Source organism: Mus musculus, chromosome 15 (genome assembly GCF_000001635.26).
Source record: "Mus musculus strain C57BL/6J chromosome 15, GRCm38.p6 C57BL/6J".
In the NCBI taxonomy this organism is placed as follows: domain Eukaryota; kingdom Metazoa; phylum Chordata; class Mammalia; order Rodentia; family Muridae; genus Mus; species Mus musculus.
In genome coordinates, this window is record NC_000081.6 from 83,546,209 (window position 1) to 83,561,693 (window position 15,485).

The 15,485-nt window shown below is 49.5% G+C and overlaps 1 protein-coding gene across 3 annotated transcripts; it reads right to left on the reverse strand.

Annotated features, from left to right (window-relative positions):
• Nucleotides 1-588: 588 nt before the first annotated feature.
• On the reverse strand, nt 589-9,551 carry Mcat (malonyl CoA:ACP acyltransferase (mitochondrial)). 3 transcript variants are annotated; one of them, XM_011245586.2, is made up of 5 exons: nt 9,063-9,477; nt 7,162-7,239; nt 6,326-6,413; nt 2,910-3,127; nt 589-1,734 (listed from the first exon to the last, which is right to left on the reverse strand). In XM_011245586.2, exons 3-5 carry the CDS (start codon nt 6,339-6,341, stop codon nt 1,312-1,314), a joined length of 657 nt encoding a protein of 218 aa, XP_011243888.1. In that variant the 5' UTR covers nt 6,342-6,413; nt 7,162-7,239; nt 9,063-9,477; the 3' UTR covers nt 589-1,311. The 3 variants fall into 3 exon arrangements, with proteins under 3 accessions (XP_011243888.1, NP_001025185.1, XP_006520878.1); NM_001030014.2 differs by lacking the exon at nt 7,162-7,239 and having other exon boundaries at nt 9,063-9,503; XM_006520815.3 differs by lacking the exons at nt 2,910-3,127; nt 7,162-7,239 and having other exon boundaries at nt 9,063-9,551.
• Nucleotides 9,552-15,485: the final 5,934 nt, after the last annotated feature.

Genomic DNA, 15,485 nt, shown 5'->3' on the forward strand with positions numbered 1-15,485 from the left:
GACAAGGCTGCGGGAGTGTCTAGGTCCTGTCATGTGACCACGCTGGATGGGACCAACCACTTCCTGTGTGCTGTCATGGGATACTCTGGTTTAGGTCTGTAAGCCGGTTGACCTCATACTGGGTTCAGGAGAGGTGATCCTGAGCTTCTGGGAAGGTGGCACCTACCCTCACCCCCCACCCCCGGGCAGACAGACAGGCCGAGGTGCTCCAGACCCAGCACCCAGGCCCCTTCGAGCAAACACTGACAGCTTTCCAGAATCCCCCTCATTTACCGGCAGGCTGTACTGCCTGCTTGGTGCCAAACTTAAGAGCTAAAGCCGTTCTCCAGCCTCAGCTAGGACAGATGTGCTCACTACTTGCATGCGGGTTGAAATCCACTGGGCATCTGGAGGTCACAAGGCCTGCAAGTATACTGGCCAGGACCAAGGACACTTGTACAAGAATGGGGCACTTAGACAGTAGGACGGGTCCTGTCAGGCTGACAGCCCAGCTGACAGTCTATCACATTAGACACAGGCCTCCCCAGCTACAAAACAAGTTCATGGGCCTAATCCCCAAGACTCCTCACACAGAGAGAGAGAGCCAGCTGGCAGCTTAGAATGGCTCATGTTTATTATATGTCTTCCCAGGAGCATTGCCCCACTCCTGCTGTGGAGCAGACTGCTCTGAGGAAGCCATAAACACAGTATGAGACACACTGTCCCATGGATGACCTGCTGTTGGTGGTGTCTCTGTGTGAATGAACACAGGCTGGCCTAGGAAAGACAGGGTTCCCACTCCACACCTTACACGGTTCTCCTAGTTTCTTATACAAAGGACCACCCATTCTAGGACATACACAGGCACTTAATAAGTGCTTCTGAGGTCTGTATGGCACACGGGACTCAATCTCCCACCTGCCAAGTGAGTGAAGAACAAGGCCACCACACCTTGATTCAAGATTCAAGACCAAAGGAGCACGTCACAGGCAGCTGAGACGATCCTCTGGCACCAGGCCTAGCTTGAAGCCAAGCAGTGTGTCCACAATACCCACAGGATGAGTCTAAGACTGCCCAGGCTAGCCCTTCTGGGTTCACCGAGGAACATGGTTGGGTGCAGAGGCAGAGCAGCATTCTGGCCGGGCAGGCCGTCTGCACAGGCGCCCTTTCCCCAGCAGCCCGATGTCCTGTCAGTTGGAGGATAGGCACTCAAAGACTATGCTCTGAGGGAGCCTGAGCCACAGCTGAGACTGCAGTGTCCATCGTCCTCAAGTCTGAGGAAAAGAGGCAGGCACAGAGGCTCACACTGGGGCCATTCTAAGCCCAAGGCCCTCAGGGGTCAGGATCCATGATGTTCTGCATCACATCCACATGGCTGTAGGACTTCCACGCCTGCCTGTTGCAGCACTTGAGGATGCTTCCCAGCTGCTGCCCGGGGCCCACCTCGTAGGTGCTGGGGAACTCCATGCCTTTCTTCCGCTCGTAGATAGAGTGCATTGTCTGTTCCCATTTCACTGGCGACACCACCTGCTGCCCTAGCAGCTTTCGGATGTGTTGTGGATGTGTGTACTTCTGCCCACTGACATTGGAATGGACGGCAACCAGTGGCTTCTTGATGTTGATCGAGCCTAGAACTTTCATCAGGGGATCCACGGCTGGCTCCATGAGGCAGGTATGGAAGCCTCCACTTACAGGCAGCATCTTGGTGCGCCGGAAGTGATACTTAGCAGAATTCCTCCGGAGAAACTGAAGGGCCTGGAGGGAAAAACAGAAGGCATCTTACAGAAGCTAAGGTTCCAGCTATTCTGGTATCCTCATAGATGCACAGCTGTGTGTGTCTGTGTGTGTGTTTTGTTTTTGAGACAGGCTCCCACCATGTAGTCCTGGCCAGCTTGGAACTCACTATGTAGACTAGACTAGCTTTGAACTCAGAGATATCCTTTTGCCTCTGCCTCCCAGGTACTGGGATTAAAGAAGTGCATCACCACACCCCACACCTGATTATATGTTTCTGTTTTTGAGACAAGGTCATTGGTAAGTAAGGCTGGCCTTGAACTCACTATGTAGCCAAAGCTGGCCTAGAATGCCACATCCTTCTGCCTTCACCTCCCAAGTGCTGGGGTGACATGGCTTCAGTGGCAAATGCTTAAGGCATTTGATTGTGAGTTCAGGATCAGCACTGGCTGCACAGAAAGACTCTCACATTTCTGGCTCTTGTTTTTCTGCCTCAGCTTCCACTTGTGTGACAGGACAAAGATGCCTTCTAGATGGGGGACGAGCAGTACAGGAGGTAGACATGGTAACTGGCCCTTACATGGCTCTGTGACACTTTCTTGGCACCTCAGGTAACACTAAGTCCCCAGCTCCCACTTCCACAGGGCTCCTGCCCTTCCACTCAGGCCCTGTGCTTGCCCTGCTTGTCATTGTGTCAGTGGCCTGGAGTTCCATGTTGTGCCTCTAACAACAGGAACGCTAATGGGTCTGTGTACTAGTGCTAGTACACAGACTGCCTTGGTAAGGGACACCTGAAGTAGAGCGGCAAGCAATTGAATGCAAAATCAGACACTTAAGAAGCCAGGCAAAAAAGCCAGGCAAAGCCACAGAAGACAGCTCTTCTCCAAGCAAGTACCCAGACTGCAGACTCTTAAGAAGCCAGAGCACAGTGTGGACAGGCCTAGACATGGTGTGACCTGGTCCTCTGACCTGACCCGTGAGCCAGGCGGCTGGTTCAGAACTGTCCTGTCTGCAGGGGAACAGGCAATATCCTGGCTTCTGCTTCCCCCTGCAGTCCTCACTCTGCCACACATGCCCCCCACCCTCAGACATGTTCTCCAGATGATACTCAGCAAGGTGCCCACTCTTGCACAAGGAATGACTCCCTGCAGCACAACGGACTGGAGTCTGGGAGGGTAGCTCCCATCAACACTAACCTCAAGGTGTCCTGAGATGACCCTGCAGTCAGGAAAGAGGTAGTTGGACACCTGGCACACTGGGTTCTCTATACCCAAAGACTTGCAGTGCTCCTGGGCTTCCAAGCAGGCAAAGGAGAAGTTGGACTGACGCTGGCCAAGGACAGACAGCATCCCACTGGGAACGGCTTCGGATGCTTCTTGCATAGCTTCGGCACGGGCCTTCACCGCATACAGACCTAACCAGATAGAGGTTCGTTTGGAAATCTAACTGTGAAGTGGAAGGTAAGCTGTCATTCAGGGAAACAGGGACAGTGGTGCTGACTGCCAGCCCCAGGGCCACAGTTTTAGTTATTTTTATATGTGTGCTGAGTGGCCACATCCAGCATAGAAGAGCACTTACTGCATAGGATCAGCCTGAGTTCAAATCCTTAGCACCACATAAAAAGTCAAGTATGGCAATGTAAGCCTATAACTGAGTAAGTGGGAGTTGGGCCAGCCTAGCTCCAGGCTCAAAGGAGAGACCCTGTCTCAGCCCAGTAAGTGGTAAGACACACACTGCTCTTCTCTAGCATCTGTTAGTGCACATACGTAGTACACACACATGCACACAGCCACAGAGAGAAGGGGAGAGGCAGGGAGGAACAAAGGTAAAAAGCAGGCCGGGCGGTGGTGGCTCGCACTTTTAGTCCCAGCACTCAGGAGGCAGAGGCAGCAAAACTGGCTCGGCATCTAAGAGCGCTTCTGTTCCTGTAGAGGACTAGGGTTCTGTTCCCATCACCCACACTGAGATAGCTCACAAGTGCCTGAAACTCCAGTTTAAGGGAATCCAGTGCCCTAGGCACTGCACGCACGCATGCCCGCGCACACACACACACAAGGACACACACACACACACACACGGTGCACATAAACTCATGCAAGCACACACACATAAGAAGACAGATAATCTGAGTCAAGGAGCTTCCTACCTAGGGCAGGAATGAAGACTCTTTGGTTGTTACAACTGTGAGAGATTCTATGGACAGTGATGGACAAAGACTAGAGTCCTGCTACAAGGAGCACCTACAGTGATCAAGAAAACCCCCAAAACAAGAATCTCCTGGTCCCTGCAGACCTACACCATCCACTCTGCCTGGGTTGTTACATAAGAGAAGCTGGAAAGGAACAGTCAAGAGCACCAGATGCCCAGGCTGTCAGTCATAAACCAGGCAGGGACAACCCCTGCAGAGTATGAGAGCCAGCACTGCCAAGGCAGGAGTAGAAATGGGCTCAGGTACAGCTCCAGGGCCAAGACACCAAGGAAGGCTATGACTACACTCCTGCCCTCTCCCAGTGTCTGTGTCTTGGGCAGGACAGGCTGACTGGAACAACGAGAAACACAGGCACTGCCTTGGGCTTGACAGAAGAGCGAGGATTTGGAGAGGAGGCAGCCTCACCCCCTTCTCTATGCACGCCATTCAGTCAGTGCTTGGGTATGTTTGTACAGGACTTACAGCTCGTGCCCCAGGCAACTGTGGGGCACACACATGCTGAACTGTGACAGGAAGCAGGAGAACACACTGCAAGGTAGAGGGTACGTGTGGCCATCCCTCAAGGGTGTGGTAAAGCAGTGACCATGACACACAGACATTCAGCTCGCACCTGTAAACACACTGCACTCTGCAAACCGCACACTCAGTACTGCAAAGCTAGCGGCTGGCAGGACATGGACACACTGCCATCCCTTCCATGATAGCAATGCTTTTAAAGCAGCAGCACTGGGGCTGGAGATGCAGCTCTGTGGCAATGCTGGCCGTGCATGCTTGGGGCCATAGGTTCAATGCCCAGCACCACTCCCTCAAGAACAGCTCTCCCATTTCTTCCAACCCCAGCAGGCTCTAATCTGCCCTTTCTGCCAACTGGACTCCTGTCCTGCGCACACTTCGTATTACAGTTTAACTGTACAGCGGCGCTCCTGTTTACATTCCCAGAAGCAGGAACCTGGGCTGACTTCTGCACACCCTCAACCTTCATCTCCTATGGGGTATGAAGTGCTGCTCATGTGGGCTGTCTTTCACTTCCCTGTTGACCAGTGTCGTTACACATGGGTTTATCTTCCATCTGGGTCTCACCTCCCTAGAAATGTGCGTTCAAGTCCCTTCCCTGGACGGAACTATAAAGCAGATTTTAAATCAATGAATCATTCAGTCAAGAACTTGTGTAATATTCTGTGTGTGTGTGTGTGTGTGTGTGTGTGTGTGTGTGTGTGTGTGTGTGTATGGGGGGGGAGTCGTGTCTATCTCTGCCTCTCCCTCCCTCCCTCTCCCCCACCCCCCAGACTGAATGTTCCCTACACTAGACTTGAACTCAAATGCCCTCCCTCCACCCTTTTTGAGACAGGGTCTCACTCTGTAGCGCTGGTGGATCTGGGGCTTGCTATGTAGACCAGGCTTGCCTTGAGCTCACTTAGCCCCCCTGCCTTTGCTCATTCTCCAAGTGCTGGAATTAAGGGCACAAGTCCCAAGCTCAGCACAAGTGATCTTTTTGCCACAGCCTCCTGAGTAGCCAGGGCTACAAGTATATGATACTTTGCCCAGTTCCAGCTTAAAAAAAAAAATCTTAGGAAATGGGGCTGGAGAGCTAGCCCATCAGCTTGGAGTACTAACTCCTCTTGAAGAGGATCCAAGGTCAGTTCCCTGCACTCAAGCTGGGTGCTGAATAGGCTTTGCAAACACTAGGCAATAATCAAAGTATTCATTTACTCTTTTTTTTCATAACAGGTACTGAACATCTTCCAGGTGTGACAGGCACAGAATGTGAACGGCTTAAGAATGCAAAGGGAGGCTGGGCGTGGTGGCGCACGCCTTTAGTCCCAGCACTTTGGAGGCAAAGGCAGGCAGATTTCTGAGTTCGAGACCAGCCTGGTCTACAGTGAATTCCAGGACAGCCAGGGCTAAACAGAGAAACCCTGTCTCGAAAAAACAAAAATGCAAAGGGAGGGCCAGCAAGAGGGCTCAGTGGGTAGAGGTGCCTGTAGCCAAACCTAACAACCTGAGTTCAATCCCAGAAATCCACAGGTTAGAAGTAATAGACCAACTCTAAACATTGTCCTTTGACATCACACACACTGAGGCCTGTGCATGCATATGCATACACACACACACACACACACACACACTCTCTTATGTAATTAAAAAAAAAATGCAGAGGACAGTGAAGGGTTGCAGCCAGGAAAGCGGACCTCATGAAACTAGAGGAAGAAAGCAAACACACCTCGGATCCTTGAGATTCAAAGGGGGTCAGTGGAATCCAGTCCTTGAGCTCCAGTATCAGCTGCATCCCTGGGCTCCCTTCCCGACAACCCTGCGTGGCTCCAGCACCACTGTCCACAGAGTCCCCTGTCCCCACTGAGCCCAGCGAGAACACACCCTGAACAAGTCACACTTCTTGTGTACCTTCAGAAAAATCCATGGCTCCAGCAAATACCAAGGCAGCAAACTCTCCCACACTGAAGCCAGCCGCAGCAACACAGTTGTCGATGACCTGCGGAGACAGAGCACAACATGAGGCCGAATCCTCCGAGCTCAGTCCCGGGATGTGCCCCCTCCCTTGGAACTGACAGGGCAATTAAGTGTCACCATGAGCCAATTCTATTGGCCTGGTACTCACTCCCCTTTATTGATGAGGGCTTTCCTTAGCAAGACAGCTAAAGTCGATTCCAGTCACACTATGAGCCAGAGCACTGATCCTCTGTGGCTTCTCGGGCACATAGGATACAGAAATTACATGCACACTGCCTATGGCCGCTCATGGTTGTAATCAGTACCGGAGGAGGCTGAAGCTAAAGAGTTTTGAATTCAGTGCCAACACAGCTACATTACAGTTCACCCTTCCCATGCTTCCAAACAAAACAAAAGTACAGGCATTAAAAATATGATTTTCTAGGGGGCTGGAGAGATGGTTCATCAGTTACAAGCACTGGCTGCTCTTCCAGAGAACCCTAGTTCAATTCCCAGCATCCTTGTGGCAGCTCACAGCTGTTTCTATTCCAGGGGATCCAACACCCTCAGAGACATGAATGCAGACAAAACACCAATGCAGATAGAGTAAAATTAAACTTAAAAAACTATGATTTTCCAAGCCACAGAGAAGCAGATTTAGTCCCCCCAGACCTATTTCACATGACTGCTAACATAAGTAGGCAATGCTGGTATCTATAGACTCTCAGTGCGGGCTTGGCCCAGAGAAGCACCGAGGAAATGTGCCACAGGGCCATGCTTATTCCTGTCACCTGAGCCTTCCGTCAGGATCATGTTCATTCCTGTCGCCTGAGCCTCCCGTTGCTCCTAACAATTGCCTCAGAAGGTGGCTGTGGAGGTAGAACAGAGGGTCTCAGCACCAGTTAACATGTGTTGTCCTGGGAGTATAACATATCCGCAGCAAGTGAAGTCACATGCTCTAATGTTTGCCATGCCATCTCTGTCTTTTCAGACAGGGTCTCACTGTGTAGCCCCAACTGGCCTGGAATTTGGAGAGATCTGCCTGCTTCTGCCTCCTGAGTGTTGAGATTAAAGGTGTTCATCTCTAAGCCTGGCACATGCTCGTGGAGGCTGGAAGAGGGCACAGGATCCCTTGAATCTCAAGTTACCAGCATTTTATGAGCCAGGGTCTTGCTTGGGGCCTGAAACTGGCTTCTACATGAGCAGTAAACACTCTTAATGGATGAGCCATCCCTGAGCCCCTAACATCAATTTCTTAGTATCTTTCATTTAAGGAACTCATCTTTTAAAAACATTTTCAAAGGGCTGAAGAGAGAGAGATGGCTCAGCAGTTAAGAGCTGTTCTTCTAGAGTACCCAGGTTAGATTCCCAGCACCCACAACACAAGACAGTAACAAACTGTTTCTAACTCAAAAATCCAAAAGGTCCAGTATCCCCTTCTGGCCCCTAGGGGCACTAGACATGCATGTCACACACAGACATACCTGCAAAATAACCATACATAAATCTTTAGCATTTAATAACTATTCTAGCAACTCAAACTCATCTAAAATCACAGTCCCTTACCCTACTGTGTATTTCTTTCTCTGACACATATCTTCAAATTTTTAAAAAATCTTTTTATGTGCATTGTATTTTAATTACATATATGTCAGTGTGAGGGTGCCAGATCTCCTGTAACTGGAGTTATAGACAGTTGTGAACTGTCATGTGAATGCTGAGAATTGAACCAGGATCCTCTGGAAGAACAGTCAGTGCTCTTAACCACTGAGCAATCTCTCCAGCCTCTCAAAAATTAAAAAAAAAAAAAAAATTATGTGGGGGCTGGTGAGATGGCTCAGCAGGTAAGAGCACTGACTGTTCTTCTGAAGGCCCTGAGGTCAAATTCCAGCAACCACATGGTGGCTCACAACCACCATTAATGAGATCTGACACCCTCTTCTGGTGTGTCTGAAGACAGCTACAGTGTACTTATTTATAATAATAAATAGATCCTTGGGCCAGAGCGAGCAGGGCCAACTGGAGCCAGCAGAGGTCCTAAATTCAATTTTCAACAACCATATGAAGGCTCACAACCATCTGTACAGCTACAGTGTACTCACATACATTAAATAAATAAATAAATCCTTTTTAAAAAATTTATGTGTGTGGCCAGGTGTGGTGGCACATGCCTTTGGTCTCAGCACTTGGTAGGCAGAGGCAAAAGGATCTCCGCGAGTTTGAGGCCAGTATGGTGTACAAAGCGAGTTCAAGATATACAGGGCTGTTACACAGAAAAACCTTGTCTAGAAAAAAACCAAAATAAAGCAATTTATGTGTTTGAATGTTTTGCCTGTTTATATGTTTTGTGCACATGGTGCACATACCTGATACCCGCAGAGGCCATAAAATAGCATCAGATCCCATGGAACTGGAGTTATGGATGGTTGTGAACCTACCACATGAGTGCTAGGAACCGAACCAAGATCCTCTAGCCCAACGCATTCATCTTTAATGTGATATGTTAACTCGGTGCATTAAGTGTGAAGTGTCTGTGTCGTCTAAGATGCAAACTCCCCTGGAGCAGGGATCCTCATTTTGTGCAGTGCGTCTAGAATACTATCAACGAGGACCAGATTGGGGACCAATAAGAACCAGACTGAGGAACCCTGAGACCCAGAAGGCGGGGTCCGGCGCTCGCTCCTCGGCTCACCGCCGGCTGCAGATGATGTAGCTTCTCCACGGCGGCCAGTGAAGCCACAAAGACGGCGGGCTGGCAATGCACTGTGCGGTCCAGGTCCTCCTGGGGCCCCCGCAGGCACAGCTCCAGCAGATCGTAGCCCAGTACCCGGTGCGCGGCCTCGTAGAGCTGCCGCACACGCGGGAGGTGGAGCAGGCCGCTGCCCATGCCGACCGCCTGGCAGCCCTGGCCGGGGAAGAGCAACACGGAGCACTGTGAAGGTGGCCGCCGCCGCGCCACCGCCTCCTGGGCTCCCTCCTCGGCCACGCTGGAGTCCCGCAGCAGCTCCGCCACGTCCACGGCGTCCGGCGGCGGCTCCCGGAGGCTCGAGGCGGCGCGGCGGCCCCAGGAGCGCCAGGCCCACCCGGCCCGAGCTACCCGAGCGCTCATTGCGACGCGCAGAGCCGGTGGTCGTTATCGCTGCGGCTGAGACGCACTGCGGCTGCGCAGCGGGGCGGTCCTTCCTGTATTTCCTGTCGGGTCATCTAGGCAGCCAGTAAAAAAACGTTCCTATGTTACCTACTCATCTTTACCAGCTCTCAAACTATTTGCAGTTGCATGTCGGTCCTGGAGTGGTCCGTGCGTTTCCTTAAACATCTCCAACCAGGAACCGCAGATAGCTTCCATAGTGAGCCTTCAATAGGTATCTACGTACTAAATTGTGCACCACCGTCCAGTAGACCGTGAAAGTGCTGTGGTTGGCTTGGTTTTGCCCATGATTCTGCCAACCGTACTAAGCAAATAGTTCTTGTTGCCTACAAAGCACAGCGAGGTGTCCAAATCATAATAGGAAGCTAGTAAATCTCCGTGCGGTGGAACCAAGTACAAGTCAGATTCGCTTTTTAAATTCCACAGTTTATAGCCGAGTGGTAGTGGCGCACCTTTAATTCCAGCATTTTGAAGGCAGAGGCAGGCGGATCTGAGTTCGAGGCCAGCATCGTCCACAGAGCAGTTCCAGGACAGCCAGGGCTACTCAGAGAAACCCTATCTCAACAAACAAACAAACAAACACATACACACACACACTCAAACAAACATACACACACACACTCAGAGAAGCTCTGTCTCAATAAATAAATAAATCCTCAGTTTACAAACAAGGAGACAAACGTCGTAAAGATTGTGTACTATATGGTTAGTCACAGAATGGCACTGGAAGTTGTGCTTATGCAGTCTCTGAGAGCTATTGTGAGTCTGGGTCACACTGATCCTTACCTGAGCCCTGCACCCCTTTTCCAGAACTCTGATCTGTTCTCATTTCCTGCCAGTCTCTGCTAAGGTGCCCAGGAAATCCATCCCCGCCCCCACCTCAATACTCACCACAGCCTTTACAATGAGAAGATCTATTTGGAGGTATGTCTCAGTTTGCTCTGGCTGGCATACCAATGCCATAGACTTAAGGGCTTAATAATCGAAATTATATGTCAGAGTTCTTGAGGCTGAAAAGTCCAAGATCAAGCTCAGCACTTGCAGATTCAGTGTCTGGAAAGAATCTGTTTCATGGCTTGCAGATAACTAACTCTTCTGTATCCAAACCCGGGTGCCCTAGCCCTAACTCTGTTAGTATACAGGCAGTTCCACTGGCCTTCACTCAGGGACCTAGCAACTGCTTACCTCATTACCGGCCTTAGCCAGCTGTGCCAGGTGTGTTACAGCCACCCCAGCTCTCTCCGTCTTTGCATTCCCTCTTTGTTCAGAATGTTTCCTCTTTCTCTTTCTGCTCCCCCATCTTTGCCTCCCTGTCTACATGGCGATTTCCCTGGCCTCGTTTTCTGAGACCGGTGAACCTGTTCGAGAGCTGCCCACAATAAACCAGCTTTTATACTTTTAATTGGGCTTGAGTTGGATTATTTCATCAGTGGGGAAAAACTATTAATATCCCCACATGATAGATGGGGGGGGTGTTTTCTAATAAGGGTATTCATCTAATTCATGAAGGTCCCACCTCTACTTAATCACCCTGACCCTCCAGGTGTCCTCTAGATTCCTCTAAATGCCTTCACCCTGGGGATTAAGGCTCAATATAGGAATTTGATGTATCAGAGAGGATGTGCCTCTCAGTACTCCACATCATCAAACATATTTCACTGAGTTTGAAGAAAATCAAATAAGTGTTTCAGGCTTTCAGGCTGTTCAGTCTTGTTTTCTTATTTTATGTTTTCACATGTGTGTGTGTGTGCATGTGTGTGTGTGTGTGTGTGTGTGTGTGTGTGTGAGAGAGAGAGAGAGAGAGAGAGAGAGAGAGAGAGAGAGAGAAATAGGTGGGTAGAACCTCACTATGTAGCCAGCCTAGAACTCACTATGTAGACTAGGCTGGCCTCCAACTCTTGGAGATCTGCCTGCCTCTGCCTCCTGTGTGATGTGGCCAAAGGTGCCCATCACACATGGCTACTTTTTATCTTTTTAAAAAAAGATTTATTGATTTATTGATTGATTGATATGGATACACTGTAGCTGAACATGGTTGTCAGCCTTCATGTGGTTGTTGGTAATTGAATTTTTAGGACCTCTGCTCACTCTGGTTGGCTCTGCTTGCTCCAGATGCACCAGAAGAGGGCGTTAGATCTTATTATGGGTGGTTGTGAGCCACCATGTGGTTGCTGGAAATTGAACTCAGGACCTTCGGAAGAGCAGTCAGTGTTCTTACCCGCTGAGCCATCTTGCCAGCCCTACTTTTTATCTTTAATTATCTGTATATGTGCGGGGGCTTGCAGGCTGTTGGATCCTCTGGATCTGGAGCTATAGGTGGTTTTGAGCCACCTGATGGGAGTGCTGGGAATGGAGCTCAGGTCCTCTGCCAGATCAACAAGCACTCTCAGTTGCTGAGCCATCATTTTCTAGCCTCGAGGTTTTGCTTTGGATAAGGAAAAGGTCATAATCCCACTAGAGCAGATTCACTGTGCAAAACATGACCAGAAAACAGTGCAGGGCTCTTTGGCCTAGGGTCCAGAAATACCCAGCCAAGGACTGTTCTGTTTTCACATTTGTTCCTATGTGTATGCTTGAGTGGAATCTGTGCACATGGCGGTGTGTGCACACATGCATGTGTACATGGATGCAGAGACAAGGAGTCAATATTGATGGTCTTCCTCTATCATTCGCCACCTTACTTTTTTGCAACAGGGTCTCTCACCGAACCTGGCACTCATTGGTTCATCCAGCAGGGCTAGCCAGTGGGTTCCAGAGATGCTCGTGACGCTTCCCCTCAAATGCTAGCATTGCAGGTGCGCTCTCCCACCCCTGGCTATTTACACGGACTCTGGATATCTGAAGTGAGGTCCTCAAACTCGTGCAGCAAATGCTTTACTGACTGCGCTGTCTCCCTGTTCCAAAGGAATCTTTGGAAGATGTAAATTCCTGCCTGACAGTGGCCGTGTATGTCTTTAATCCCAGCACTCAGGAAGCAGAGGCAAGCAGATCTCTGTGAGTTCAAGGCCACCTCTGTTTACAGAGTGATGTGGGATGTAAAACCATGCCAGGAAGTTTGATAAAGTAGAGCAGGTTGAGACCCAGAAACTCTTGGGCACACACCTGAGTGTTAGGTGACTCCCAGCTCTCTGCCAGATTCCCAGCCTGAAACACATGTCACGCTCCTTACATAAGGAAACATGACCTGTGGTCATGTAGGCCCAGAACTGAGTTCTCCATGCCAATGAGGTACCTAGAGGACCAGAGGGCTTAGCCAATAAGCTTCCCTTTCCAGACATTCCTCCCTGCAAAAGGTATTCAATCTCAGGCCTACCCTGAGAAGTGGGCTTGGGCCATTTTTCACCATGAACAACTAATAAACTGTTTAGAACCATGGACTGTCTTTTTCATCAAGATCTGCCATGGGGAGCCATGAAGAAGACCTTTGTCTACAGAGCTGCAGCCTAATCTCCCTTAGAAGGCCTTTCTGTGCTCCCAGCTCCAACTGCCACCCAGACTGCCTCCACCAAGCTAAGGACAATCACTCATGGGACAAGCGGGGGCTCCCTCCACCCCTGGCCCTGGTAGATGCTGTCCCCAGTCCAAGTCCCACCCCTACTCTGTTCTCTGCTCTTCAGAGACTCCTAGTGGCATCTGGATGAATCTGAGAAACCCATGGCCCCGGCCTCGTCACAGGCCTGGGACTCCCAAACCAGCTCCGGACCCCCAAACCAGCTCCGTCTTCCCCACATCTCAGAGCTTTCCCACCCCTGAGCAGTGTCTTGGTGCTTCCCTCCAGGCAGTGCAGTCAAACTCCCCACATTCTGCCTCCCCAGTGGCTGGGCAGTCACAGAGTGAGTTCGAGGATAGCCAAAGGCTACACAGAGAAACCCTGTTTCAAAAAAAAAAATTACAAAAAAAGACATGAATTCCACAGACTGAAAGAAGATAGAAACCCTAGTCACTGATTGTCTTGAAAACAGAAAGAAGATAAGCTGGGTTACCTGTCCTGGCTGGCCCTAGACTCTCTCCAGACATGGAGGAGAAAGCTAAAGAACAGGTGGTGGTTCTTTTGATTCTAGAGGCAGGTGGATCTCTAGTTCAAGGCCAGCCTGGTCTACAGAGTGAGCTCCAGGACAGCCAGGGCTACACAGAGAAACCCTGTCTTGAAACAAACAAACAAACAAACAAACTAACTAACTAACTAACTAACCAACCAGCCAACTAACTAACCAACCAACCAACCAACTAACTAACCCAAAAGCCAGGTCTCATTCCTTTAACAGCATCCTTTAAAGCTTAGCTGTGTGCAGTAGCAGCTCCTTCTAGAAATGAGGGAGAAAGAAAGTGCAAATCTATTTGAATATATCCTTGAAATAAAAAAGATTAGATCCTTGAGCCTTCACCTCTCCCCAGCCACTGGTCCCTGGAATCATCTGAGCTTCAGTTTGGGAAAATCAAGGGAAAGGTGGGGCAGGAATCCGGGGTTCCTTTGGAACAGGCTCACAGTGAATGCTGACTCTAGAGACCCACTCCAGTGTGCTGCTTCAGAAAGCTCCTGGAATGTTAAAGTCAGACCCCTATCCTCCAAGTAAAGGACTGGGGAACCATGGCAAATGCTAAACATTTCAGAAGGAAAACCCCGACGTCACGGATGTTCCAGAAGAGCGAACCCCAACTACTGAACAACAATCACCCACAGGCTTATTTTTTTTCTTTGATGATGATGATGATGGTGGTGGTGGTGATGATGATGGTGATCATCAGGCTTTTTCTGGATAGGGTTTCTCTGTGTATCTCTGGCTGTCCTGGAACTAGCTTTGTAGACTAGGCTGGCCTTGAACTCAGAGATCCACCTGCCTATCTCCTGATGCCCAGCTTTTGTACATTTTTTTTTTTAAAGATTTATTTATTTATTATATGTAAGTACACTGTAGCTGTCTTCAGACACCAGAAGAGGGAGTCAGATCTCATTACAGATGGTTGTGAGCCACCATGTGGTTGCTGGGATTTGAACTCTGGACCTTCGGAAGAACAGTCGGGTGCTCTTACCCACTGAGCCATCTCACCAGCCCTGTACATTTTTTAAATTGGGATAAGACATCCAAGGACTCCCATGCATCTAAGAAAAGCCTCTGATGGGCAGAAAAGAAAGCTAACATATAGATTTTGGAAGCTGAGGAAAGAAGAAAACAACAGTTTTTAAATATTAACTTTAGGGCCAGTAAGACGGCTCTGTGGGTAAGGGTGCTTGCTACTAAGCCAGAAACCCTGAATTTGGTCCTTGGAACCTACATGATGGGAGGAGAAAACCACATCTGGCAAGCTCTCCACTGACCTCATGTACAAAATAAATGAATGTTACAAAAAGGTAATTAAAAGAATATCACTGATCTCTTCAGGAGGTAGGACAGTGGGGTTCTGAGATAAAAATGGGCAGTGATTGACAGCAAACGGCTGGGCAGAATTGAAACCCTCAGTGGAGTCCAGAAGAAACCACTGGGGGGAGGGGGAGGACTAAAGAAGGGAAACAGAAGAACTAAGCAAGAACAGAGAGCGAGAAGAGCAACACGGGAAGTCCAGGGCCTTGAGTGACAGGCATTCCAGAAAGAGAAGTGAGGAAACGAAAGACGAGAAACTGTTAAAAAAAAAAAAAAATTCAGGTCTGAAAAGTAACAATGAGGCCTTCCACACTGTCAGGGCTGTGGAAGCCAGGCATGATGGTGCATGTCTGTATCCCCAGCACTTGAGAAGTCAGGATCATGGGTTCAAAGCCAGCCTGGATTATACAGGAGACTCCAAAAATAAAGATTAAACAAAAATGGGAGCTGGAGAAATGGCTCAGCAGTTAGGAGTACTAGCTGCTCTTCCAGAGGAGCTGGGTTCAATTCTTACAACCATCTGTTTGTTTGTTTGTTTGTTTGTTTGTTTGTTTGTTTGTTTTGAGACAGGGTTTCTCTGTGTAGCCCTGGCTGTCCTGGAACTCAC